The sequence below is a fragment of the Manis javanica genome, unplaced genomic scaffold, assembly GCF_040802235.1.
Source record: "Manis javanica isolate MJ-LG unplaced genomic scaffold, MJ_LKY HiC_scaffold_35, whole genome shotgun sequence".
Taxonomy (NCBI): domain Eukaryota; kingdom Metazoa; phylum Chordata; class Mammalia; order Pholidota; family Manidae; genus Manis; species Manis javanica.
Window position 1 is genome coordinate 235,809 of NW_027332181.1, and position 24,686 is coordinate 260,494.

Below are 24,686 nucleotides of genomic sequence, written 5' to 3' on the forward strand. Positions count from 1 at the left end.
TAGGTCAAGTCTCTGTTTTTCCCCCATGACTCACAGTATCATTCTGCATTTCTCTTCCCTCTGTAAATCACTGAAAAGGGCAGGATGAGAGAGAAGGCACAAAATAAAATAAATATGCAGAAATATTATTAAATAAAAAGTCCCTCAAGTGTCTCTGAGATCTAGATTAGTATTTTGATTTGAAAATATTTCTGTAGCACTTCTCAGCAAGTAAGCAGTAAATTAAGACAATCTGAATTGTTCAAAGGGCAAGAAGAAACTGACCACTGGTTTCTAACTCTCAGAGTGATCTCTCTCCTGCTTCATGAGATGAATCCTCCCAGAGTCTCTTTAAGCTCAGACTACTGACTCAAGACCAAAACCTTTCCTCTCTACCCTCAGGCCAACTTGCTGTGTTCTCAGAGACCTCCCAAATTTTATTGATTCATAGTTGTGTAGGGAGGATTTAAGCCTGTTCGACAGCTGAGGGACTTGCAGAGAGGAAACTTCCATGGAATGTACAGAAGACACTGAAGCAGGCTGCATGCTGAAGACAGTATCTGCCCCCATGGAGTAATGTCAGTCACAACCCCTCCAGTCTACCTTCTGTTAGCGACCCCTCACTTCAAGTAGATTGTTTTTTCTCCCTTCCAACCTGTATCAAATTTCCAGCATCAAAGAAGCTTCACTGAATCAGAGCCGTAGTTCTCAAACTAGCGTGCATCAGAATCATCTGGAGGGCGTGTTAAAACAAGGATTGCTGGGTACGGACCCCAGAATTTCTGATTCATCAGGACTATGTTGGAACCCCAGAAATTACATTTCTAAAGAAGTTCCAGATATTGCTCATGCTGTTAGCCTTGGTATCACCCTTTGAAAACAAATGAGTTAGGGTATTATGAAGACTGAGGTTAATGTACAAATATCTTAGTTAGAAGTAGCACATTAGGATGTTAATACCTAACACATAATAGAATTGAGTGTGATATGAGCTTAAAGTGATCCTGAACTAATAATAACTACCCCTTATTAAATGCTTATTATGGTCCTGTCATTGTGTCCAATAATTTACATCTCCTTTAATCCTCATAATGTCTTATGAGGTGATGATTCCAATTTACAGATGAGGAAACCCATGCTTAAAGCGAATTGAAACAACTCACCTAAGGGTAAGTGATAGTGACAGGATTTGAACTCAGATATGTCTCTTAAAAAAACCCATTCGTGCTGTTGCAAAGCTTTAGGAAAACCTAAGAGTCAAAGAAGACCAAAACTCTCAGGTCAACAAGATTCTTAAGGGTTCTCTTAATGTATCTGGAAGCCCCACATCAGCAAAGGATCTAATTTGACTCGTACAGGAGAAAAAATGCCAAAACTAGAGACAGCGATTTAGAATTTTTCCCTAGATACAATGAATTGTTTGGTGTAGATGCCCTCAAATGATCTGGTTTACTCTTGTATTTGAGAGTCTTGCAGGATTTCTACAAAGATATGCTTAAAGAGAGGCCAAATTTCAGACTCAAGACTGAACCTTGCTAAGGGAGAAGCCAAGGTCAAGGGTATCCCAAGAGGGACAGAAGGAGGGGAAAGTAGTGACTTCGTTCAGTGCTTCTCAAAATTCAAGAGTGTTAGAATCACCTGGGAACCTGATACAAGTGCAGAGGCCCAGGCCCTATTCCATTTCAATAGACCTGGGCCTCTACAGTCTATTGGATCTCCAGGAGAGTCTGATACACACCCGAGTTTGAGAACTACTACCTATGCAGTGTTTCTCAAACTTAAATACGCATATGAATCACCTGGGCATTTAGTAAATCAAGGTGGAGCCAGAGATTGTACATTTTTTACAGCTTTCTGGTGATGCTGATGAGCAGCAAGGTCTGAGTGATGGTTTTCAAGCATTTTTTTTTTAAGCATTGCAATTCTTTCCTTAACAAAATCTTAGGCAAGGCCAGTATATAATACAACGTTCTTCTCCTAGGGTTCCCCAAGACACTTCTACTACCCCTCTATGGCTCAAGGAACACTGATTAAACATCCCCATAACACTGGAAGTAGGTTCTAAAGATGCAGACCTGGATCTGTGTACATTTCACTGAAGACCAGAGCTTCTGTTAATTAGTACTTTGGGAATTTTTAAAAGTAATTTTTATAATTTTGTAAGTTCCTCACAGTTTGCTTTCAATAAGCCAGATCTGTTTCCCTGTAGTCACTGGAAGCAGAAACCTCTTAAAAATTAATAGGGATTGTGTTTATTTCAGACCTGCAGGTAGCACAAGAATTGGTAAAGCATGTGTCCTGTGTCCTGTGTCCTGTGTCCTGTGTCCTACAGTGCTCAGAGAAGCAATGGACTGAGAGAGGGAGTAGAGAACAGGCAGTGGGAGAGATTCCAGACCAATCCCTGCCAAGGTAAAGAAGTGTCAGATGAGGAGCTGGCCCAGACAGGGAGGGTTTTACTAGTAGGAAGGCATCATTTCCACACACGGCGTCTGAAGTCAGCCACGTCCGACTCTGCTTGTGTGTGTGTGTGTGAGTGCATGCATGTGTATGTATGCACACACACGTGCACATGTTCTGTCTGTAGTTTGTGGTTGATAATATTCCCTGGAGATTTTCCCAAGGCCTCAAACAAAGCAGGCCTCTGGAAGGTATGGCAAGGATTCCCCATGAAACAGCACTTGCTGCTGACTGGGTCAGCACACGCAGTTCTGTGTGGTCATCTCCGCAGTTGGGCCCAAGAGTAGCCTCCATGGAGCACCCGGAAAAGCCTAGATGGGATCAGCCCTGAGTGGATCAACCAACAATTGAGGACAGAGTGAGGATTACCTTTATTCCACTTCCCTTATTCAGCACCCTTTTTTATCCACAGGGCATATCTGCCATGCAAACTGGAAGCAGGCATCCTGGCTCTCTGTGGTCTGTCAACAGATTCCCACTAAAGCCTGCCTACTACAAGTGCGGTCACACCAGCAGCATCAATATCATGGGCATCACCTGGACCTTCCTAAAAATGAAAAGTCTAGACCCTTCCCACATCTACCAAATCAGAATCTGGTTTTAACAAGGCCTGGGTGATTTTGTGCACACTAAAATTTGAGACGGCCTGCTCTAAAGCAGCAGTTCTCAGCCTTGCTACATTTTAGAATGATCTATGGAGCTTTTAAAAATCCTGATGCCCAGACTAATTAAATCAAACCTTCTTGGAATAGAGCCCAAGCATCAATTACTTTGAAGCTTCCAATGTGACTCAGTGTAAGCAGCCCTGGGAGCCACTCTCTGAAGGAAGTGAAGCAACTGCCTCTCTGAAACATGTTTATATTTTCCTGTGGAACCTGGAAGACTGATATGACTTCAGGAATTCATTTCAACTGATAGAATCTGAGGGAAGACATTCTAATAGGAGAGAAAAGTTTCTGGGAAGGGAGAGCAAGAAACTCTCACATCAGAGAAAGAAAACATTTTCCTTTCTAATTGAAGTTAGCTTTGATCCCGAATTCATTAAGTCACCCTAAAGATCAACAACAAAAATTTGCTTCTATTTCATCAATGAGAAAAATGACTTACCCATTCCAAGTGTACTTCCAGAGCAGGTTACTGTAATAAATAAAAACACAAGCATTTAAGATATATATTTATGAATATACTTTAAGATGGTAAAGATATCACTTTAGAAAAAATAATGGGTAAATGAACTAAAGAATGAATAAGAACCAGCTTGGGTGATAAGAAAAGGAGATACCAACTATCAGGATGACCTTGGGCAAGAAACATCACTTTTCTGTGCCTCAGTTTATCTGCTAAGTAGTAAGAATAAGCATGTCATCTTGATAGAGTTGTTATGAGGAACCAGTGAGTTAATACATGTAAAGCGCTTAGAATAGTACCTGGCACATAGCACTCAATAAATATTAGTCATGATTATCAGTTACAATATTATCCTGATTATCAAAGGAAGGCAGCACTGATGTTGGGGGAAAAAAAAAACTTGCCTCAAATGCATGGTTTTTACCAGAGACAGAACAAAGATGGATTCTCTAACTTAATTCTAGACACCCATTCCTTGCTAAAGTGAAATGGCTGCAGAATTAAGCTAGCACCACACCAAAGGATGTATTGGAGTTCTAACTAACAAGGACTTTTGGTGGCTAACAGATTCTTAAAGGAATGACTCTCTAAGAGTTGAATTGTGGGTATGTGGCAGGGGAAAGAATAAAGACTTCCATTGCTCACTTACTGGCTGTATGATCATAGGCAAACACATAAACTCATTTATTCATTCTTTTTTTTTAAATTTAAAATATATAGGACAACAGTTGTGTGCTAAGCACTGAGAGTCCAAGAGATCACCACTTATTAGGGGAAATACAGTATATTCAACTCACAGTAATATGGTGTGGTGAAGATAAGGGTGATATGGGGTCATAAAGAAGGGAGGAAGGAGGCTCAGCCTGTGGGAATTTGGGGAGACTTCACAGAGGAGGGGAAACTTGGGCTGGTGGATTCCCTTGGTGGAGGTGAGATGGAGTGCCAAGCAAAGAGGAGACACAGCATTATCTCAGAAGCATGTATGGTATGGTATGTGTGTGTGGTAAGAGTAGGTGTGTGGATGATAACATGGCATTAAATTAAAGAATAGAATCCTCTCCAGAGCTCTCCAAATGTGGCTAGTCTCAACTGAGAAGTGTCATGAGTATTAAATGCACACCAGATTTTGAAGACTTAGTATGGAAAAAAATAATGCAAAATTTTTATATTGATTCCATGTTGAATTTATTATATTTTGGATATGTTGGCTTAACAAAAATATATTATTAAATTAATTTACCTATTTGTTTTTACTTTTTTAATGTGGCTACTAGAAAATTTAAATTTTTATATGTGATTTGCATTAAATTTCTAGTAGACAGTGCAGGTGTACAAAGACAGACTGGGAACAGATTATGAGGGACCTTGAATGCCATGCTCAGAGGTATTGGATTTTACCCTATGGAGGAAAGTAACACTTCTGAAGATTTTGAAGCATAAAAATAACACAAGCAGATCAGTGTCCTGGAATAATAACTCTGGTTATGAAGACAAGACGAACACAGTAGTCCAGGCGAGAGGTGGTGAGGGCCTAACAGTAGCTGTAGGAATGAGGAGAAGACGGTGGATTTAGAAACCGTCATGAAGTGAACAGAACAGGACTTGGAGATTACTTAGATATGAAGGATGAGGGAGAGTGAAGCTGACTCTAGGGTTTTCAGCTCATGTACCTAAAAAAGGGATAATGGGAGGAAGATCGGAAACTGCAGAAGATATAGGACTTCTTTTTGGCCCTGAGGAGTTGAAATGCCTGGGACACCTCCAGCTTGAGGTGACAAGTTCAAATATGGATTTAGAGCTTAGAAGAAGAGAAGTGCTGCAGATAGAAATTTGGGAGTCTCTGCATGTCAGTTTTTCATTTACAATTTGGAGATAATAAGATGTGTTAAGCCTACCTCATAGAGTTATTCTGAACATTTAGTGAGATATTCAATGTGAAAACACTTGATAAACTGTAAAAACATTATACAAATATGATGAAGCACTGTCATTGGGCTGTAAGTTCCTCTTCCTAAGGGTTCATCCTCACCCCAAGAACCTATTCCTGCCTCTTCCCACAGGACCATGCTTTGGGCCAGCTTGTCCTTCAGACAAGATAATGAAAAAGCAATGAAAGCATGACCATCAAGGAGAGTGTGAGCACTCCCTCAAAGAGGAACTGGCCCCGTTCTATCACCAGGAGCCATCTTAAACCTTCTTGTCACCTAACAGTACCTGGAAACTTTACATTGTGGTTATCAGTGAAGGTTTCTGAACCAATATTTATTCTTCTTATGTTCATCTGCAAAGTTCCAGAGCTTTATCATAGCTTTCCTTTTTTCAGATTTTAGAAATACATGAAAAATAAATGACTATGCGCTGGGCAAGGTAGCAGCAGGTGCTGGAATACAGAGCAGGATAGTGAGGCACATACCTACAGCAACATAGCACCCTTTCTACTAGCCCCTGGAGTGAAGAACTCCAAAGCTTACTGAGGCCAGTGACATATACCAGTGAAAGGCAGGAAGAATTTGCTTTAGAGCCATTAGTAGCAGAGAGCCCCTACTGGAAGGAGAGAGCCGCTATACCCAAAGATGCACAGTACACAGATGGCTCCAGCCATGGGCAGGCCCTGAAATGGAGGGCTGTATTCTCTAATGTGTTCCTGCCAGCTCTGGTGAGATGGCAATTGCTGACAGTCATGTTTTGTGATCACAGACTGTCTGCCCACTCATATTTCCAAACCTAGATTATGAATTATAATTCTTTTTTTCTGATCCTCCAACTCTTCCTCAGTCATAAGTCTGAATCTGTGCAAATAAAGGTTCGGTTCTCTAATTTCCAATATTCTAGGGTGCCTATCATTATCTCTGAAACTATGTTAAAAATCTACCCCCAACTCTCAGAACAGAAACTCATTTGAAATCTGCTTTATTATTTAAACAGCAAGCATCTGGTCCTTTTTCTGAAGGAGAAGAGAGGGACAGGGAAAAGAGGAGTGTCTCTAAATCAAATAATATTAAAACATCAACAATACCAAAGAAGCTTGGGGTCCCTGGTAGCCAGACTGCCTAAAGGATGTAGAAGTTTCACATCCTCTTTGACCTTTCTACTTGGCAAATACGTGGGATTGATCTGAATCTTAATTCACAGACTGAGTTGAGGGTTAGTTTTAAGTAAAGGGTCATAACTTGCTCTACCTGAGTATATTTTTTTTGGACAGAAAGTGACCGTCAGTCCTGTCTCAGCAACTGGTGAGACCATCACGGTATATACATCCCCACAGGGTATCTCAGCGACATCACAAAAACTGAGGCCAGGGCGTGGGGCACAAGTAAAAATGCCTTTGGAACCATAGAGGTCAGTGCTATAATTGGCAGAGCCCCTGGAGGCTTGCCAGTAGATCCGGATGCCATTAGGGCCCAGCCTATATAATTTCACCCCCAAAGGACAGCAGGCACCTGAAAGATAAAAACAAACACACACACAAATTACTTATTCCACCATCACACAAACATGGCCTTAATTGCTGCAGGGAAACCATATAAGTAACCTCTTCTAAAAATATATGACTAGAGCAATATTTGCAGAGGTACTCAAGCTCTTTCCATGGTGGCCACATGACTAGAAATTCACATGTGAGGGTGAGGTGGGGCATGAAGTTTAAATAGAGGACAATGGTGAGTCAGTCCACCTGAGGCAGAGATGTATGGTATATGACTCAAACTTTATTATGAGTCAAAAGCAGGAAGTTCTTGTCAAGGTACTTGATAATGCCCTAGTTTCATGATTTTAGTGGGAATGAATTTACATGTAATTAATTGCATTCAGCTTGAATTGAAAAGACCTATTTTGCTGAGCTGAGCAGCATGTCGCCTGGGGAGCAGTCACTTACACAAAGAGGCAGGTGACTAAGCTTTGCTCGTCCATGCTTCATCCATACTGGCTGACGTGGTACTATTTTTTTTCTTTTCTAAGAATCTTGAGTAGGCGGTACATTAGGTGTCAAACAGGGCACCAAATGGTGGATTCCTCAGTAACTAAAGTAATGATGTTATTGTATAATAATAAAAAATATTCAGTTACCATCAGTCTCATTTGATTTATAATTATTTTTTTTAAAAAGATGTTTTAGCCTCGAGACAAGTGCTGGGCATAGAAGCCACAGGGCATAAATCTGCAAAGAAGTAAAAAGCTAACCTTTTCAAACAATATGGCTTCTCTCTCACTTACCAACTTTACATTTCCCTGTATGGCCCCGGAAGATGGCTGGTTAGCCAGAGACGGGTAAGATTCCTCAAGGGAGGAACAACCTAAGACAGGCACAGTCGCAGGGGGGCCATCAGGTGAGAATTTGGGGATCAACAGAGGTGAGGCTCAGAACCTCACCCCCCCTGCTTTGAGAGAAATCTTCTGCATCCGTGGATGTCTTGCTGCCCTTGTCTAGCCTGGATTAATACTTAGTCCATAGGCACACACCTGATCATCTGATCATCTACATTTGCCCTCTTACAGCACTAAACTATGTTTTCTACCTTTATCTTGCATCTACCTACCACTTCAGCATTTTATTAAAAATAAAAATAATAATAATAATAGGAGAAATGTGGGATCAACATATAAATCAAGTACAAAAATCAAACGAATATTCATATTTGACCTGATTGTTTATAGGTCATAATGCATGATCAAAACCGATAGTTTCTGTGATGAATGCCCTTGTACTGTTCACCATGTAAGAATTTATTCACTATGTAAGAATTCATTCACCATGTAAGAACTTGTTCGTTATGCTTCAGAAGATTGGAGACTGACGAGAATTAGGCTTGAGATGGATTAATGATTGTACATTGAGCGTTGACCCCCCTATACTGAATTTTATTGTTGTTAACAACCATTTGATCAATAAATATGAGAGATGCCCTCTAAAAAAAAAAAAAAAAAAAAAAAAAGATGTTTTAGGTGTGAAGATAAGCCATGGGCCATATTTCCAGAATTGGGTATCAGGGTGAGAATTTAGGCAGCAAGTCTAATGGAAGAAATGGGCCACAAGAAAGTGTAAACCAGCATACATATGTGGAGCATGTTATACACGCTTTCACATTACAGTTATTCCTGTTTCTCTTACCAGTGAGGAAACAGAATCAGGGAAGGTAAGGCAAAGCAGCTTATAAGAAACCATGTCTTAGTAGGGACTGTGGCATCTTACTACACTGATGGACAGTGACTGCAATGGGGTATGGGGGAGGACTCGATAATATGGGTGAATGTAGTAACCACATTGTTTTTCATGTGAAACCTTCATAAGAGTGTGTATCAATAATACCTTAATTAAAAATAATAATAATAATAAAAGAAAGAAGCCATGTCTTTAGACTCCTAGTTGAAGACTCTTTCTACTACCCCTGGGATGGCAACATTATGTTTCACCTCTTCCATCCCATGCCCTGGGGCAGACACAACGAACAGATTATTGTACTCTTTCCTTGAAAGGCATCCTCAGTTTTTGTTTTGTTTTGTTTTTTTAAACAGTGCTCCAAGCGGCCACTTCAGTGGCTATTCCCTAATGGTTTGGTCTTTGTGAGGAACAAGATACAATACTGTCAGTCAACTGTGCTCTTTTAGCCTGTTGTAATAAGAAACTGTAATAAGAAACTGGAGTGGTTTCAAAGAGAGAGGCAGCAGCTTAAAAATAAGAAGACAAAAAAGTTCAGGCCAAATAGAATGTGTGATCCACTTTCTGGAAATTCTAACTCTGAGTTACTCTGTACTGCAGGGAGCTGGATCATATAAAAATCTGTTCTTTTGGAAAAAGTATACCCAAACCTTGTTATCAATGGGAGTTAATTCATCAACAACCAACAGAAGCCTCTGAAGCTTTGAGGTTCTAAGTCAAGAGAAAACTGTAAACATTTTAGGAAGTAAACAGAATTTTCAATGCAAGCTAGGCGGAGATGCAGCAGCTTCTTAAATGAGAAGGAAGGATTATAATAGTAGAAGTCATTATTGATTCTCTAGAGTTAGAGTTTGGAGTTCACTTACTAGAGGAATAGCTTCGGTAGGTGCAGTCCGCAGTCGACCCAGTGGCACTAACTGCTTTTAATGATACTGTGTAATTGACGCCACATGTGATGCATCCCAGGAGGCAGTGGTTTTGTTGGGTATGACACTTAGACACCCCAGTGCGCGACTCCAGAACTGTCACATAGGTTTGGGCCCCAGTCCCAACAGTCCAGCTCACATTGATTACTGACTGGGTGACCTGAGTTACTGTCAGACCCATTGGACAGCATGGCACTTAAATGGGGGAAAAAAAGAAAGAGTTGAGGATTTATTTCCACATATAACTTCCATAATATATTATTTCTGCTGAGGGTTATTTGTGAAAAACAGTCGAGAATGGCATTTTGCCTGTTTCAAAATCCTAATTTTCTCAAACCTTCAATTGTTAATCAAAATTTCCTTTTGTTAAGCAAAATTTTATTTCCTCTGATACATCTTTTAACATCAGCTCTATATGGTGGGTGCTTCCCCAAGAATGCAGAGCCCTAACTGGCTGTCAGTAATGTGAGGTCCTCCTGGTTATTTTTCAGAATAAGAAATTCTTCATTGTCTCCCCCAGTTTTAACAATTCCAGCTGTAAACTTCAAAGCACTGGTTGCATTCATCTCTTCTCCCAGTATAATATTTCACAGCACTTCAATTAAATGTATTTTGCCTTTCTCGTGCATTTCTAGTACATAATTGATATAAAAGCTTGAAATACTCTTGGCCACCTAAGAATACCATAGCCAGTTCTCAATTTTTCAGGGACCCATTATGCAGGACATAGGATGTCTAGACTCTTCCTGTATATTTGGTACTGTCTCTATTCTGCTGCTTCTTACATTCTGACTTTTATAGTCTAACGTGCCATCTATCATTGTATATAAGGGAAAATAATATCCAAAGGCCTTAAATGATTTACTAAGTTTCATTCACACATAATGCTATCAAGCAATGACAGCCTTCTTTTATCAAGCTCTTCCTATGCACCAGGCACTATGCTAAGCACTTTGTAGTAGTAACTTAATACAACTCTGTGATGAAGCTGTTATCCCCCTTTACCAATTAGGAAACCAATGCTCTGAAAGCATTTTTTTTTAAGTAAGATTTCAAAGGGTTGAGCCAAAGAAATGAATAATAAGCCAGCTCATTTGGTCACTTGTTAGTTGTTTTGGTAGACTGTGTTATGGGGGAATATGAGTTCAAATAACTGTTTTCACAGAATCACTGTATTACTTCTTTGGCATCAGTGTACAAATATAGCAGAGTCTTCTGACAGTGCTTTTACTGAACCTGTGTCCAAAGGTTGAAAATTTTATTTCTAAGACTGGGGCTCTTCAAAAGGCCTCTGAGATTAATGGATTTCTATCACATTTAGGGTAGAGCGGATAAGACAGTTCATGTCTTACAACAATCCTTAAGGAATTAGTGTTCAGGCTGGCATTGCTACATACCTGTTTCTAGGGGTACACTGTAGCTTGGAAGGCTCTGTCCTGCCTGCGTTTCGGCTACAGCGGTGACAGAGAACACAGAGCCGCAGGGCAAGCTGCCCATGGCACAGGACTCCCCTGTGCTACTGCACCTGTACAGCCCTTTGTCTCCCTGTGCAGTCACGGTGTAAGTAGCATCATCATTAGTGGATCGCCAGTGCACATTAACCATGGAGAATGCATCCTTTGAAACATTTTTTATCTCAGGACTGCAAGGAGCTAAGAGATTTTAGATTATTAATTCAAACAGTGAAAGTGAATAGTATCATTGTTGACCATGAGAGACAAAAATACCACAAGTGCCATTTGGTCTAATACTGGTTTTTTCCCCAAGTGAGATCTTACATTCAGCCACACCATGCATGTCAGCCAAACTCTTAGAACCTCAGTATGGATACGGTATTGGGTTCCTATAGAGTCAGACTAACTGGAAATGTTAAGAAGCATTTTAAACTCCAAAAAGCAGAAGTAATTAAGGCAAATATTTGTGATCTTAACCTTGATGGTATGAATACATGCATGCCTCCAAAGGTAGCAGGCAGTGAATGGCTGGGGTACTCACTGTGAAAACTTCCACTCTCCCGAAAGTCTCCTTTTCTGTTTTTTTCCTCACTTCCCCTCTTCCACTTCTTCTTTTGCCCATCCTTAGTAAGATAGGGGCTCTAATAGTCCCCACTAAGAGTGGCTAAGGGGAGTTGGCCTTTTCATAATTATTGCTGAATGCCCATCTTGAGGGACACAGAGGGAGTGAATTGTTCAGACATGAGTGAATGAAATTATAGCTGTATTGTACCTGTGGTTACAAATTGGGAAGTACATGACATATTGCTGCCCCGCACTTCACTGAAGGAATACACTGTAATGTTGTACGTGGTGTCACATTCCAGAGCTGAAAGGGTGCAAGCAGGAGCCGTGTCATTGCACTCAACCACGTTGAGCCCATCCACTGCCTTGGTTTCATAAAGTTCTGCACCACGGACAGGAGACCAGACAATCTCTACTCTGTCACTAGACACCAACACAGGGTTAATGTCACTAGGACAACAGGGAGCTGAAAGCAGGAGCAGAGAGAGAATGTAGGTCAAACAGGAGCAGTGATGTCAGAGAGGAGCATTGAGTCTGACTTCTCCATGCCCAGAGCCTCTGCCGCCGCCTTTCTATATTACTGCAAGAATCTCTCTCGTATCGTACAGCTCTGTCCAGTTCCAATCCTGGCCTAATACCCACTCCATAGAGTCCAACCTACATTCTGTCAATTCTTAAATATCCAGTTCAAGGCCACTCCTTCTGGAAGGCCCTCCTGTGCTCTTGAAACTATTGATAGCCTCTTATTCTGAATTCCAAAGACACCAATGACATGAGTCCCTCATCCTGGTAATATTTATTATAATCTAGATAACATTATATACATAATTATAGTACGCTTATTTGTAAGCCTAATTAATTTCAAGTCTCTCACTCCATTCATTCTTCAAATATCGAACATCTCCCATATGCTGATCACACTATGATAAGCACTGAGGATGAAGAGATAAAACAGAATCCCTGCCCTGTAGAAGATCCCAGCCTAGTGGAAGAGAATAGTTGTAAGAGTAATAATGATACTAATAAGAATATATGCATTGTGCTTTACCACATAGAAAGACTTTTCCTACTCATGTTCTCATTATTATTTGTCTCATTTTGCCATGGAGAATTGTAAAGAACTAGCAGGGTAACGTCATTATGCCCATTTTACACACGAGTTAGTGGCCAGGTTAGGCCCAGGTTGCGATGCTGATTTCCCACTGCAAAGCCCTCTCCAATAGGCAGCATCTGTGCCATTGCATCTCTGTGTCCTGGTCTCAGGGAAGAAGCGAACTGAGACAGGAAGACTGCATCCCCTTCAGCACCCAGCACAGGGTGCTGAACACTGAGCAGATCAGGCAGAGGGGTCAGTTTTTCAGAGCAGATTTGAAAACTCATTCTTTCCCCTCTCTTCACTCCTAAACCTTGCATTCTTGTTAGGCTTGTCCATGAAGCCGAAATTTCCTAGTCTGGAAAGAATGTGAGAGAAGAGATTCACTTTTCATTCTTGGCCCTAGAATGACTCCCAGCTGGTTTATGCAAATCAGTAAGTACAATAGGTGATTCGTTCTGCTGCTGAGTTTATGAACTTAGACCTCCTTTATAAGCATCAAGAGCAACTTACCTGTGGTATAATTGAACACATCACCCAAAGGACTCTGCCCTGCCTTGTTAAAGGCAAATATACTAATAAAGTAAGTGAAGCCACATTCAGATAAGAAATTGCACTGGGTGAAGGATGTGTTGCAGTGTACTTCCAAGCCATCGTCACTCTTCACAAAGGCCACATAGTAGTCACTCAGAGCTACACTGGACCAAGCCACAGACAGGTGGCCAGGGGGGTCCTCTTGGATTGTCACTCTTCCAGGTGCACAAGCAACTAGAAATGATAAATAATAAACAATTGTGAGAGTACTGCAAGAGATTTTTTTTGTATCTTTGCAATTGTTCAGGATACCAGATGCTATGGACAAAGAATAAACCAAATAGTATGTGCAAGCCAATGTGACATTCTCACATGTCCTAAAATTTATCTCACACAGTACATGCCAGACTATGTCAGAAACAGGCACAGATCATCTTGGCTAATATTGTCTGTGTTTCTAAACTATGTTTTCTACCTTTATCTTGTATCTACCTACCACTTCAGCATTTTATTAAAAATAATAATAATAAAGAGAGAAATGTGGTATCCACATATAAATCAAGTATAAAAATCAAATGAGTATTCATATTTGAACTGACTGTTTATAGTTCATAATGCATGAGCAAAACTGAAAGCTTCTGTGGTGAAAGCTTAATTGGTCTTAGGTGAATTTTATAAAAGCTCCCCAGATGCTCTTAATGTGAATCTAAGATTGAAAAACACTGGATGGTTCTCTCCTGCTTTAAATGACTAACTTGGAACTGCTGTGCTTTTGGAAGTGTATTTCTTATCTCTCCCCTCACCCTCAGCTATCCCATCTTCAAAATAATTTCTGATGTGCCATCCACATTAATTTATAGTGGTCAAAAGAGAAGCTGAATCACCAAGTGTAGGGAAAATGGAAGTTCCTATGGCCAGAATCCTCATCTGACCCTAAACTACTTGATGATGTAATTGGCCTACTGCTGGGCTACTGCTTCCACATCTGTAGGCAATGAGCTGTTACTGATTGAGTCACCATATAAAGAGCTCTGCCCAGTACTCTGGGCAGAGGCGGAGATGGGGGTGGATTACAGGCCTGCAGACTGCTGGGTGCAGATGTGATTCTAGTGTTCTACCAGCCCCAGTGAGATTAAAGCCGGGTATAAACCCTTTTACCCAAAGAACATTCTGTTGCCATTTCTCAGTCTCATCAAACCATAGTGAACTTGCCTGGGGCAGAAACCTTCAAGTGAGACACTAAGTGTGTTGTTAGTGACCTTAATTTAACATAACCTAAGAAACCGTGGCTCTCAGGTTGGCTGCACTTTTTTCCTGTGAAAGAGTGCATCAATTTGGTGATGCCTCTTTTCCTCTCTGTCTTTTAAAGTTAGAATGATGTAATTCTGACTGTTTGATAAAGTGGACATTATTGTAATATCTACATTTGCTTTGGCTTTGCTTTGGCTTTGAGGAGTAAAATCAGGCAAACTTGGGCTTGAATCCCAGCCCTACCACTTATTTTTGGAGTGCCCTTTGAAAAATGATTTCACTTCTCTGGGCTAAAATTTTCATATTTGATAAAGGACAACCTACTGAGTTGTCACGAGAATTATTTAAAATGATGTACTTACAGTGCCTGGAACGTAGTAGGTTTTCACCAAATGCTAGTTCTCATCACCAAAACAGAGATATTTCTAATAAAGGAGTAAATTTCCACATGTGTTAAGTCTTTATCTCTCTTAAGAATGAAAATGGGAAGACACCTAAACACAAATTCTAAGCTATAGATATTCCATCTTTATCTTAAAAAATAGCTCCCACCAAGCCCTAGGTCTGTGAAACATAACGAAAGAAGAGGCTGTTATCTGTACTGCACAGTTAGGCTATACATAACTCAAACTGAATCTTAGAATTTTTACAAAGAAAATGAACTAATTAGTGAAATATCTGGTCTAGGAGCCAGGCAGGCCTCCTAATTTTCGAAGAAGAGCTTTTCCCAAAGCACAATATCTGGGTTCTCTATTAACATAATTCAAATTCATCAGAATGTCTAATTTAATACTTTCACTTAGACCAGGTTTTCATTTTCATTTCACCCAGAGTGTTCTGGAACATTGTTGGGTGATTGTTTGTTTCCCTTATGGCAGTTACTTTGGCTTGCCAGCCCCACAGTGCTCTCACTCTTGTTTACATACCAGTTTTCAGGGTCACTGTTGAAGCTGATTTGCTTGATCCAGCATCGTTACTTGCTAAAACTGAAATCAAATACTCAGTTCCACACTGGAGAGAGGAGATGGTACAGGAACTGGAAGTTGTATTACAGCTCAGTTCTGAAGAGTCACTGAAAGCCATCACAGTATAGTTGAAAGCTCCTTCTGTCAGTGCCCATGAAACAGATGCCTTCAGAGCCCCGATATCAAAAAAGACTTGAATGTTGGCAGGAGCACGAGGACCTACATTTTTGAGGAACAATTAAGATTTTGTAGTAGGCTCAAGAACCCAAATAAAATTTGGCCTAACAATGTGGAACTTGGAGGACAAGGTGCCCTAATAGTAGGATAATTACAGGTGTTGAGAGCATAAAATTGGGATGTAGGGTACCTGAAAGCTGATAACACATCTGCCACTAATTATGCAAATTCATAACTAGCTATGTGACCATGTTACTTAATCTTTTTCTCATCTTAAAATGGACCTGATAAGATCAATCCTTAGCACACATTGATGCTACATAAGCACATTTTGAATGAATGAATGAATGAATGAGTGAGTGAATGCACAACCTGACAAGTGACTGAGATAAGTAAATGTGAAAGGCTTAAAGGGCCATGTGGGTAGTTATCTTTAAATGGTAGGTAAATACTTTCTCTAAAAAATTAGCTTCATAATATCCCTTCTTCACTTTTGACATCTGCTAAGCCTTTTTCTGTAAGAACTTTGAGGTCATAATTATTTCTAAGGGAAGACTTTCATTCTATTCTAAAAAAGGGAAGCAAGGAAAGTATCAAGTGTGATCACACATTAAGGTAGTCTTTTTAGTGTCTCCAAATGCTTCTTTCTACATTCTTAGAAATATGCCTTCTTATTTTAAGGATTATTGTTTTCAAAAAGCTTGAGGAGTGTCCTCCTGGGCCGGAACAGAGAGAAGTTGGCCTCAGTTCTCTGGAATCTTCTATAATAAAGCTCACCCTGCAGGCCTTAAAGATCTGTGTAGGCAACCTATGAGCACACACTAGCACCCACCAGACACACGTGGGGGAAAACAGGGAAGGCGCTGTTTGAGGAAACCAGGGACTCAACTCATCCTCTGCAAGGCAGGTGCCTGCCATATTTCTCCAGTAAGCCGTCTCAACAGGAGCCTTCCCCGGCTTCACGGTCAGCTTGTCTGCAGAGGCAGATCTGCTCTGAGGTAATTCTTGGCCCAAGGCTGCTAAGGGTAGTCTGCTATATTTTAGGACAACCTGCTTTTCCCTCATGGGGCAATGGGAAAACCTGGAGTAGTGGGGAGCTGTTTGGGGTTGGACCTGAGTCCCCTCTAAATTCCTATGTTGAAGTCCTAATGCTTAGTACCTTAGAATGTGATCTTACTTAGAATAGGGTGGCAGCGGATGTAATTAGTTAAAATGAAGTCAGTAGGGTGGGCTCGAATCCAGTCTTTACACAGAGAGGAAATTAGAACCCAGGCATATACATTAGGGGAGAGGAAAGCCATGTACAAGCCAAGGAGAAAGGCCTGCGGCAGATCCTTCCCCCGCAGCCTCACAAGGAACCAACCCCGCCAACACCTTGATTTCAGACTTCTTGCTCTACAACCACGAGGCAACACATTTCTGGTGTTCAAGCCTCCTGGTTTGCGGTACTTTGTTATGGCGGCCCTAGCAAGCCGGTATAGAGGCTAAATCTAAACTCTTCAAAACTTTTTAAGATATAGGAAACAAAGTGGAAGGCTTTCAGAAAACAGTCACTTCTGGAGCTGATTCTCTGTTCCCAGCCTGCTGTAGGTGTTCCTGTAACACTTTGTGTCTGGGCACCCTTCTATCAAAGCACTTGTAGCACAGACCTGCAGCCATCGATTTCCCCATCGGTTTCTCATAGAACACAGTCAGCTTTGTGAGTGTGGGGATCATGCTTTCTTTGATTTTGTATCCTGCCAGTTGAACTATGCCCAGCACATAGTGGGACCTCAACAAATGTTTGTGGAAAGAAAGAATGAATGAATCCCAAGAAAAGGTCCAGGGAAACTGGTCTGTCACAGACATACTGATTCATGGGGCCCATCATGAATCACCTATGGCCACCATGCTATGATTTCACCCAGAGGAATGTAAAAGGCAAACTTTTCTCTTCTCCCTGAACTTTTGCCTTGACCCAAAGACAGTGGGGCTTTCACTCCCCTCCAAATCTAGGAAATGTTGGAGAGAACATTTCTGATTTCTTTCCACCCTTTCCTTGGTGCTCCCCCAGGGATGAAACGGCTAGTTCAGTTGATGAGAGTTGGCACCTAGTAGCCATACTACTTGTCAGTGGGTGGCTTATTCTGCCTCCAGAGGAGAAAACACCTTTGTCCTTCCCTCTCTCTCCTTCTTGGATCACTCCAGCAGCTCCTTTGGGGACTCCGGTTATCATATAGTCGGATCCCCTGGCCGGGGTCCCTGCAGTGGGGCGGTGAGGGAACACACCCCTTGCTCCAGCTTCTCAGCCCCCAGCTGGAGGAGGGGCGACGGGAAACCCCATGTTAGAGCTTTAGGCCTAAGCTGAGGCCTTTGGGAAATGTATCTGAAATAATGATTCCTACTCCAGTACAAAGTACCGTAACAGCAATGTTGTTTTGTTTGCTGCTGTATCTCTAGAACAATGCCTGTTCGAAGTTGGCACACATTCATTAAATATCTACTGAATAGATGAATTCCTGTTGGTCCCAATTTTTTGGTTTATACTATCAGTCTGAACCCAGGAAGGGACAGGGTGAAACTAATACACTCCTACTGTGTGATATTGGATGTGTATGCTGAAACTAAGCTGGATATCAGAAGGGTAGGTGCCATGCTCTGTGTATTTTGAGCACCATTTCCTTATATATGCGGCAAGTATTTAAACTTCTGAGGGGGAATAGTCAAGGCCCTATAAATAAACTCATAATGAATTTAAATATCTGCTGCCAGTTGTTCTGTACTCATCACTTAACACTGCTCTTAAAGGCCACAATGCACAGCCTCTCCCATTAATCAAAAGGGAGATTGTTTGGGGCTGAGCTGAGAAGTCCTTACTTGTTCTCTGATCGCAAGTGGAGTCATCCCCTGGGGTTCCATTCGCATTCCACGCATACGCCTTTATGGTGTAGAGAGTCCCGGCATCTAAACTGGTGAATGTCAAGGAGGTGTTTGTGGTATTCTCTTTCCACATTCTACCCAAACCATTGGCTTGCATAATGGACACAGAGAATCCAACTGCCATATATACAGCTTCCCACTGCACAAGAATAGAGTCTGGACTTGGAGAACTTACTTCTAGAATTGGTGCAGCCAACACTACAAAGACAAAAACACATGCATTTGTGTTATGAAAGTGCAATAGAGAATAATTCAGATTTAGGAATAAGTGATTTGAGGTTGACTGTCCATATTATGAAATAGTATTTTGCATTGCAAAAGGATTCACGGCAAATTTCCACTAAATAATTGATGTCTAAATGTGTATTAATTATAAATGACTCATCAGAGGAATAGGAACAGAGGAACTAATACTAGGCATTACTTTCAACTGGAGGTTGGTAAGAAATTAGATGAAATATCCCTGTAATCATAATATAAATCAATGGGGGAAATGATGGCTTATACTATTTTAATGTGCACACAACCTTTCAGAAATATGCCTGGGTCCAAGTTCATCAAATTAAGTAACGATGATGACAAACTGCAAATGTTTTCATTTCAAACAAATCTAAGTGTAGCAAAAATCCCTTTTATGAGTTCTTCATTCAGCACGGTCTTTATGGATATGGGTGAAAAACACAAGACCCCTTTACAGAGATTTGAAAGCAGGAATGATTTTAAACATGCCCAGAAATGGGTTTTACTTTCCAAAGCATCTGGAATCTAAATACTACTTCCTCCACAGAAAGCTGAATTCCCCAAAAACATCGTTTGTAGCTTTCACTTGTGGGCCCTGATTTTAAGTACTCATGTGACACAAAATACCACCCTGTATTTACAGCCTCAGTGTAAGTGATTCAGGTCACAGTCGCTCAGCAGAGGATGAGCATCAGCTACCTGTGTTTGCCTGCTTTGGAGGGGATGCCTGGCTTCTCCCAGTGGCACTGACGGATCTGACAGTGACCTGGTACAGGGTTGCAGCCTTCAGGCCTGACACTGTGCCTGGGGACCTGGCCACCATGGTTTCAATGACAGTGTCTCCATCTTCAGCCATGAGGAGATAACTGGTAGCCCCTGGCACTGTTCCCCATTCCACAGTGATGCTATTGCTGAGTTTTGAATATGCCTGATCAATAGTGGGTATTTCAGGAGCTGAAAGAGATTTTGAAGTTGTACATTAGCTAAGATACCTATAAGGGTGACTTCTTTCATCATTTTACTCTTCAAATGAGATCATTCTCATGCCATCCTTCAGACAAACTTTGCCCTTATTTTGCAGATCAAGAAAGCAGCAGAGAAGAAAGGTAAAGCAACTTTCCAGAAGAGAGAACACTCAAACCTCTTGTTTAGAAATGGGGTTTCAAAGAGGTTTTCCCCAGGTGCCCCTCAGACAATTTGTACTTTTTGTATTTTTCAAAGAGTTCAAAAAAGAGTGGGGAGTGAGTTGAGGAAAGAACTCTGAGAGGAGAGAGAGAGAGAGAAACTGAGGGGCTTCAATCCTGAGGCTTCTGCTCTGATTGGGCATTCTGTGAATCCCCCAGCCAGCTCTGGCACTCATCTCCCCACCCTGCCCCACGGCTGTGCTCCACTGCGTCCAGCTCAGTCACCCTCCACGCGGCTTGTGGCCTCCATCTCCTGCACTTGGAACTCTTCCAAGGGGCATTTAATCTGGTGGAGGAAGGGAGATAATTGAGTTCTTTTGTTCTATAATTGCTTCATTGTACTTTCATATTATCAGAGTGGAACCATTTCAGACTCTTCTATGTAAAAAAAAAGTAAACTTTATTTTCCCATTTTTGATCAACACATCTGCCCCAGCATAAGAAGAAGATGCTGTGTTCCCTCCTCACCTGGGCTTGGCCATGGCTTGCCAGGGGTATATCAATGCTTCGTCACAAATTTACACAAGGCATTCCTGTACTTTGCGTATGGCATAGGAAAAACAGCATGGTAATTAGATTTATTACTCTGCAAAACGTCAGACACAAAAATGCCCTGGGTGTAGGAAATTCAAGTGGGGAAAAAGGTCAAATAAAAATAGCTGGGTTTTAGGCTTGAAACTGGCACTTAGCCTTTTATGTTTAATGTACTGCAATTGCTGGGGGAAAAAATCATGAGATATCAAATTCAAAACTAACGGTCAAAACAAAACTATAGGGTAAGGAGGAGAAAGAGCAAATACAGACCAAATATGTGCTTTGCCATTATCAACTCCCTCCCCTCAGCAGGCCCCCAGCTGCCAAATCCCTATGTGTATGATACAGACTCCTGTCTTTCTGTACCAATAGCCCTGAGACTTGGCTCTGGCAGCATCTCAGAAATAACCGTGCTGCAAGGATGAACAAAGTTTCCACTGTGCACTGGACAGACATTCCTTGAACATCACCCAGGGCTGTCTCCTTTGCCACTGAAAGAAAACTATGATGGTTATGTATGCAAGGGAAAAGTTGCAGGCCTGTTTATCTTTGGCATTTGCCAGCAGAAGCTGACTCTGCAGGAAGGGCCCATGTGCCCTCTCCCACCACAGGACAAAAAGCCCCAGCAGGGCTCCCACTTCCATCCCTCCCACACACTCATCCCTTTTCTCCTTCCCCAATTCTTTGTCCTGTGTTACATGCCTTCCTTCCTCTAACTCTGGTTTTCCTCAGTTCCTCTGTTTCCTTTGTCTCCACAGTTTCTCTTACTTCCTTTGTTATCCAGTCCTGCTCATCAGAATGGACTGACTTCCCGGAAAAATGACACCCAAACTAGCCACTGACATGGGAGCTCCACGCATTCATGGAGCTGTTTGAAGGGTATCTAAAAGACCAGCATGACATAGACTATCTCCCACAGGCCTGTCAAGGGGCCTGAGGACTCCAAACCTGCCCCATGGTTTTGAGCTGGGAGAGACACATTGACCAGATGGAACGCAGGGCTGCATGGCAGAAAAAGAGCAAAGGTTTGGATTCAGGAACTCTGGGTTTGAGCCTTAGCTCTGCCATTTACTTCTGCAGGTAAAAGTGTACAAATAAATTAACCTCTTCTAATCTCAGTTTTCTCCCTTAAGAATGTGGAATACTAATAATACCTTCATTTTGGGATTTCCTTTAACGTGTAAAATACCTACATTTTGGGATTGTTACAAAGATTAAGGGAAATAGTGTATGTAAGGGCACTTTGAAAGGCAGGAAGTGTTAGTGTGTACCAGGATAAAACAATTTTGTGTTTGAAAAAGCCAGATGGCATGACACTGGAGGGGTGCCAGGGAAGGTGTCTGGGGTAAGCACAGGCTACAGAGACAGACTGCCGGTTTTTTACTTGGTTCTAGGGCAGGATCTGACCACTAATAACGATGAAAGATCAACACCTTTGTACTATTTCCCTTAAACAGATGAGACGCTTGAGTGGGATGTGTAAGCCTCCAAACATTAGCTGTTCTCCATTCTTTCTTAGTTCTGTTTGGCTCATTTACTGCATTGGTGAAAGAGAAAACTTTATTCCCTAGATGTGCAATCAATCTCATCAGTCAAAAGTGAAACCCTTTGATTCTCAGCATCTCTGTATTCTACCAACTCAAAGAGTTCTAAATTAGCCCATGCAGGCCCCAAACAGATAAAGAAAGAGCTGATTCCAGAGCCCAAAGAGAACCAAATACACACACCCCAAATGAAAGATCCTATACAGTATTGATAAAACACATCTCATCTATTGAAAAGCCGGGATGAATCAATTAACAGCATCACTGTATCCCAGCCTGCCCAACTCTTTCTCTTGAATAGTGTGGATAGCGTGGGACCTAAAGGGAGCCTGTTCTGAGGGATCAGTGTGTCTTGGGAGTACTGGGACCTTCTAAGAGACAGTAGAGCTAGATTTTATCTACTCAAAGGCCACTTATTAGAAAAAGTCATTTTGTATATGGCCAAACAATCCTCATAGCTTCCCCTCAATCATAAGGTTTCTCAAGAATAAGATAAGTGAATAAGAATAAAGCAAGGAATAATAATTTTTAAAACCTATTGAATATGCATGGATTTTATGGATAAGCCATATGTCTATATCAAACTTTTAGTTGCCTTATTTACACTTCCTTTTCTGTGGTACAGAGTAATAAAAAGTGTTACTTATGTTGAATTGTTATGAGAGTTTATTGGTGATATAATTTATATTATATGGGTCCTCCAGATAATCTAAATCTCACTGAACATAAATTTCCATTCTGAGGGCTTAGATTTCTAGAATGTGTGAGCTAGGAAAGGTTTCCAGAGAATTTATCCTTGCCTTCAGTCATTTATTCAATAAAAATGGTGATAAAGTATTTGTAAAAGAAAGTCTTTTTCCAGCTTTGAGTTATCTTTGCATATTAAGAATACAATATTAGAAGAGTAAAATCCTTTTTTATTAATGTAGAGAATCTTGAAATTTTAATCAAAAACATTTTGAGTTTTCTCCTCTATTCTCCAGTAGACAAATAAGAAAAGTTATTTATGTAAGTTATACTTCACTATTTATGACTAAAATTTTGTTTCTTGGACTGGAATACTGATCATTGTAATACTTTAGTAATGGGTAACTGTATTTGAGAAAATACATGACTAGGTGACTCTATACATCTCAGTACAATAAGAATAACTTATCTTTTAAGTTTGATCCATGTATTTGCCTTACCAGTTACACTCATAGTGTGAATGCTCAGAAAATGTTGAATATTTTTCTTGGGAAAGCCTTTATATTTCAGGGTAGCCCAATAATTAATAATAGAAATCAAAATCTAATAGGAGGAAAAACTTGCTTTTCAGGAAATTTTACCTTTTTTTGCTGAAGCAATCTGAAAAGGAAAGTTTAGAAAATTAGAACTATAAATAAAACCATCATTTGGGGAAATGTAAAACATAAATCAGAGCAGTAATAAATTTGTCATATTTTTATATATAATGTGAGCAATATTTCAATCTATACAGAGTATTTACTTGCACAAATCATTTCCCAGCCCTCAAATCTACCACAAAGCAATCCAAAATAGAATTGAGAGGCTGGAGGCAGATCACATTACTATTTCATTTTTCTTCCTGAATCTGTCTATTGAACTAAGTCAGTAGCTGCTGACAGATTTTTCAGAAATCTTTGTTCTTGAAATATAATGATAATCTTGTTTTTTATCCTCTAGTAAATGACATTAAATTTCAAATACACAAACATATACTATCCTGGTATTTTGATTTTTATCTCACCACCCCCTAGTCCCTCAAAAAAATATAAATATAATATTTTTTTTTCCCCTAAAAAGTTACAGATCAGTTGGAATGGTGAACTCACCATTTTAAGACAGATGAGACTGAATCCAATTAAAGACAAGCATTTCTTGGGTCCACCAGACATCCTGTTTAATACAGCACTCACACTCACATAACACAGCAGGTGAGCAGGGTCCTCTGGTGCCCAGGAGGGCAGCACTGTTGGCCGCTGGGCTGTGGGGCTGGGCTGTGATGCTGGGAACAGACCCTGGGAAGTAGCTCCTCCCCTTTACTGTGAAGCTGGCCTGTAACAAGGGGCACTTGAAGACTGGCAGGGATGGACATTGCAAAGACTGAAAAAGAGAAAGTTGGAGAAAGCCACACCAAGCATGCCAAAAAGCTACTAAAGCTGGGCTTCAAGGTAATATGCAGAATGCTCTCCTTTTCTTTAAAAAAATTTTTTCTGCATACAAAATTTACAAAGCTCTTAGAAAATTGTTGATATAGTAGAATGATCATTTTTAAATGGGGGAATCCTGGCCAGTTTTACTTATTCTTTCTCACCTTTGCTGATTTTGTTTCAGTACAAAGCAATCAGTCTTGCTGTTGGGAGTGATTTGCTGCAAAGTTTCAGTATCTAAGATGAAAGTGTAGGGGGTTTGGTGGGTGAGGGAATCGGGGAGATTTGTTTAAAAGTACAAACTTACAGCTATTAGATAAATAAGTTCTAGAGATCTAATCTACAACATAGTAATTATAGTAAACAATATTGTATTATAAACTTCAAAGTTGCTAAGAGACTAAATATTAACTGTCCTCAACACAAAAA

General features: G+C 40.7%; 1 protein-coding gene across 1 annotated transcript; it reads right to left on the minus strand.

Annotated features, from left to right (window-relative positions):
* FNDC7 (fibronectin type III domain containing 7) lies at positions 1-24,194 on the minus strand. Its single transcript, XM_017675082.3, has 12 exons — positions 23,940-24,194; positions 23,433-23,451; positions 19,542-19,796; positions 18,540-18,800; positions 15,468-15,725; positions 13,270-13,524; positions 11,872-12,129; positions 11,043-11,297; positions 9,586-9,840; positions 6,744-7,004; positions 3,544-3,573; positions 1-70 (listed from the first exon to the last, which is right to left on the minus strand). Exons 1-12 carry the CDS (start codon positions 24,000-24,002, stop codon positions 39-41), a joined length of 2,202 nt encoding a protein of 733 aa, XP_017530571.3. The 5' UTR covers positions 24,003-24,194; the 3' UTR covers positions 1-38.
* Between the last annotated feature and the right edge of the window lie 492 nt (positions 24,195-24,686).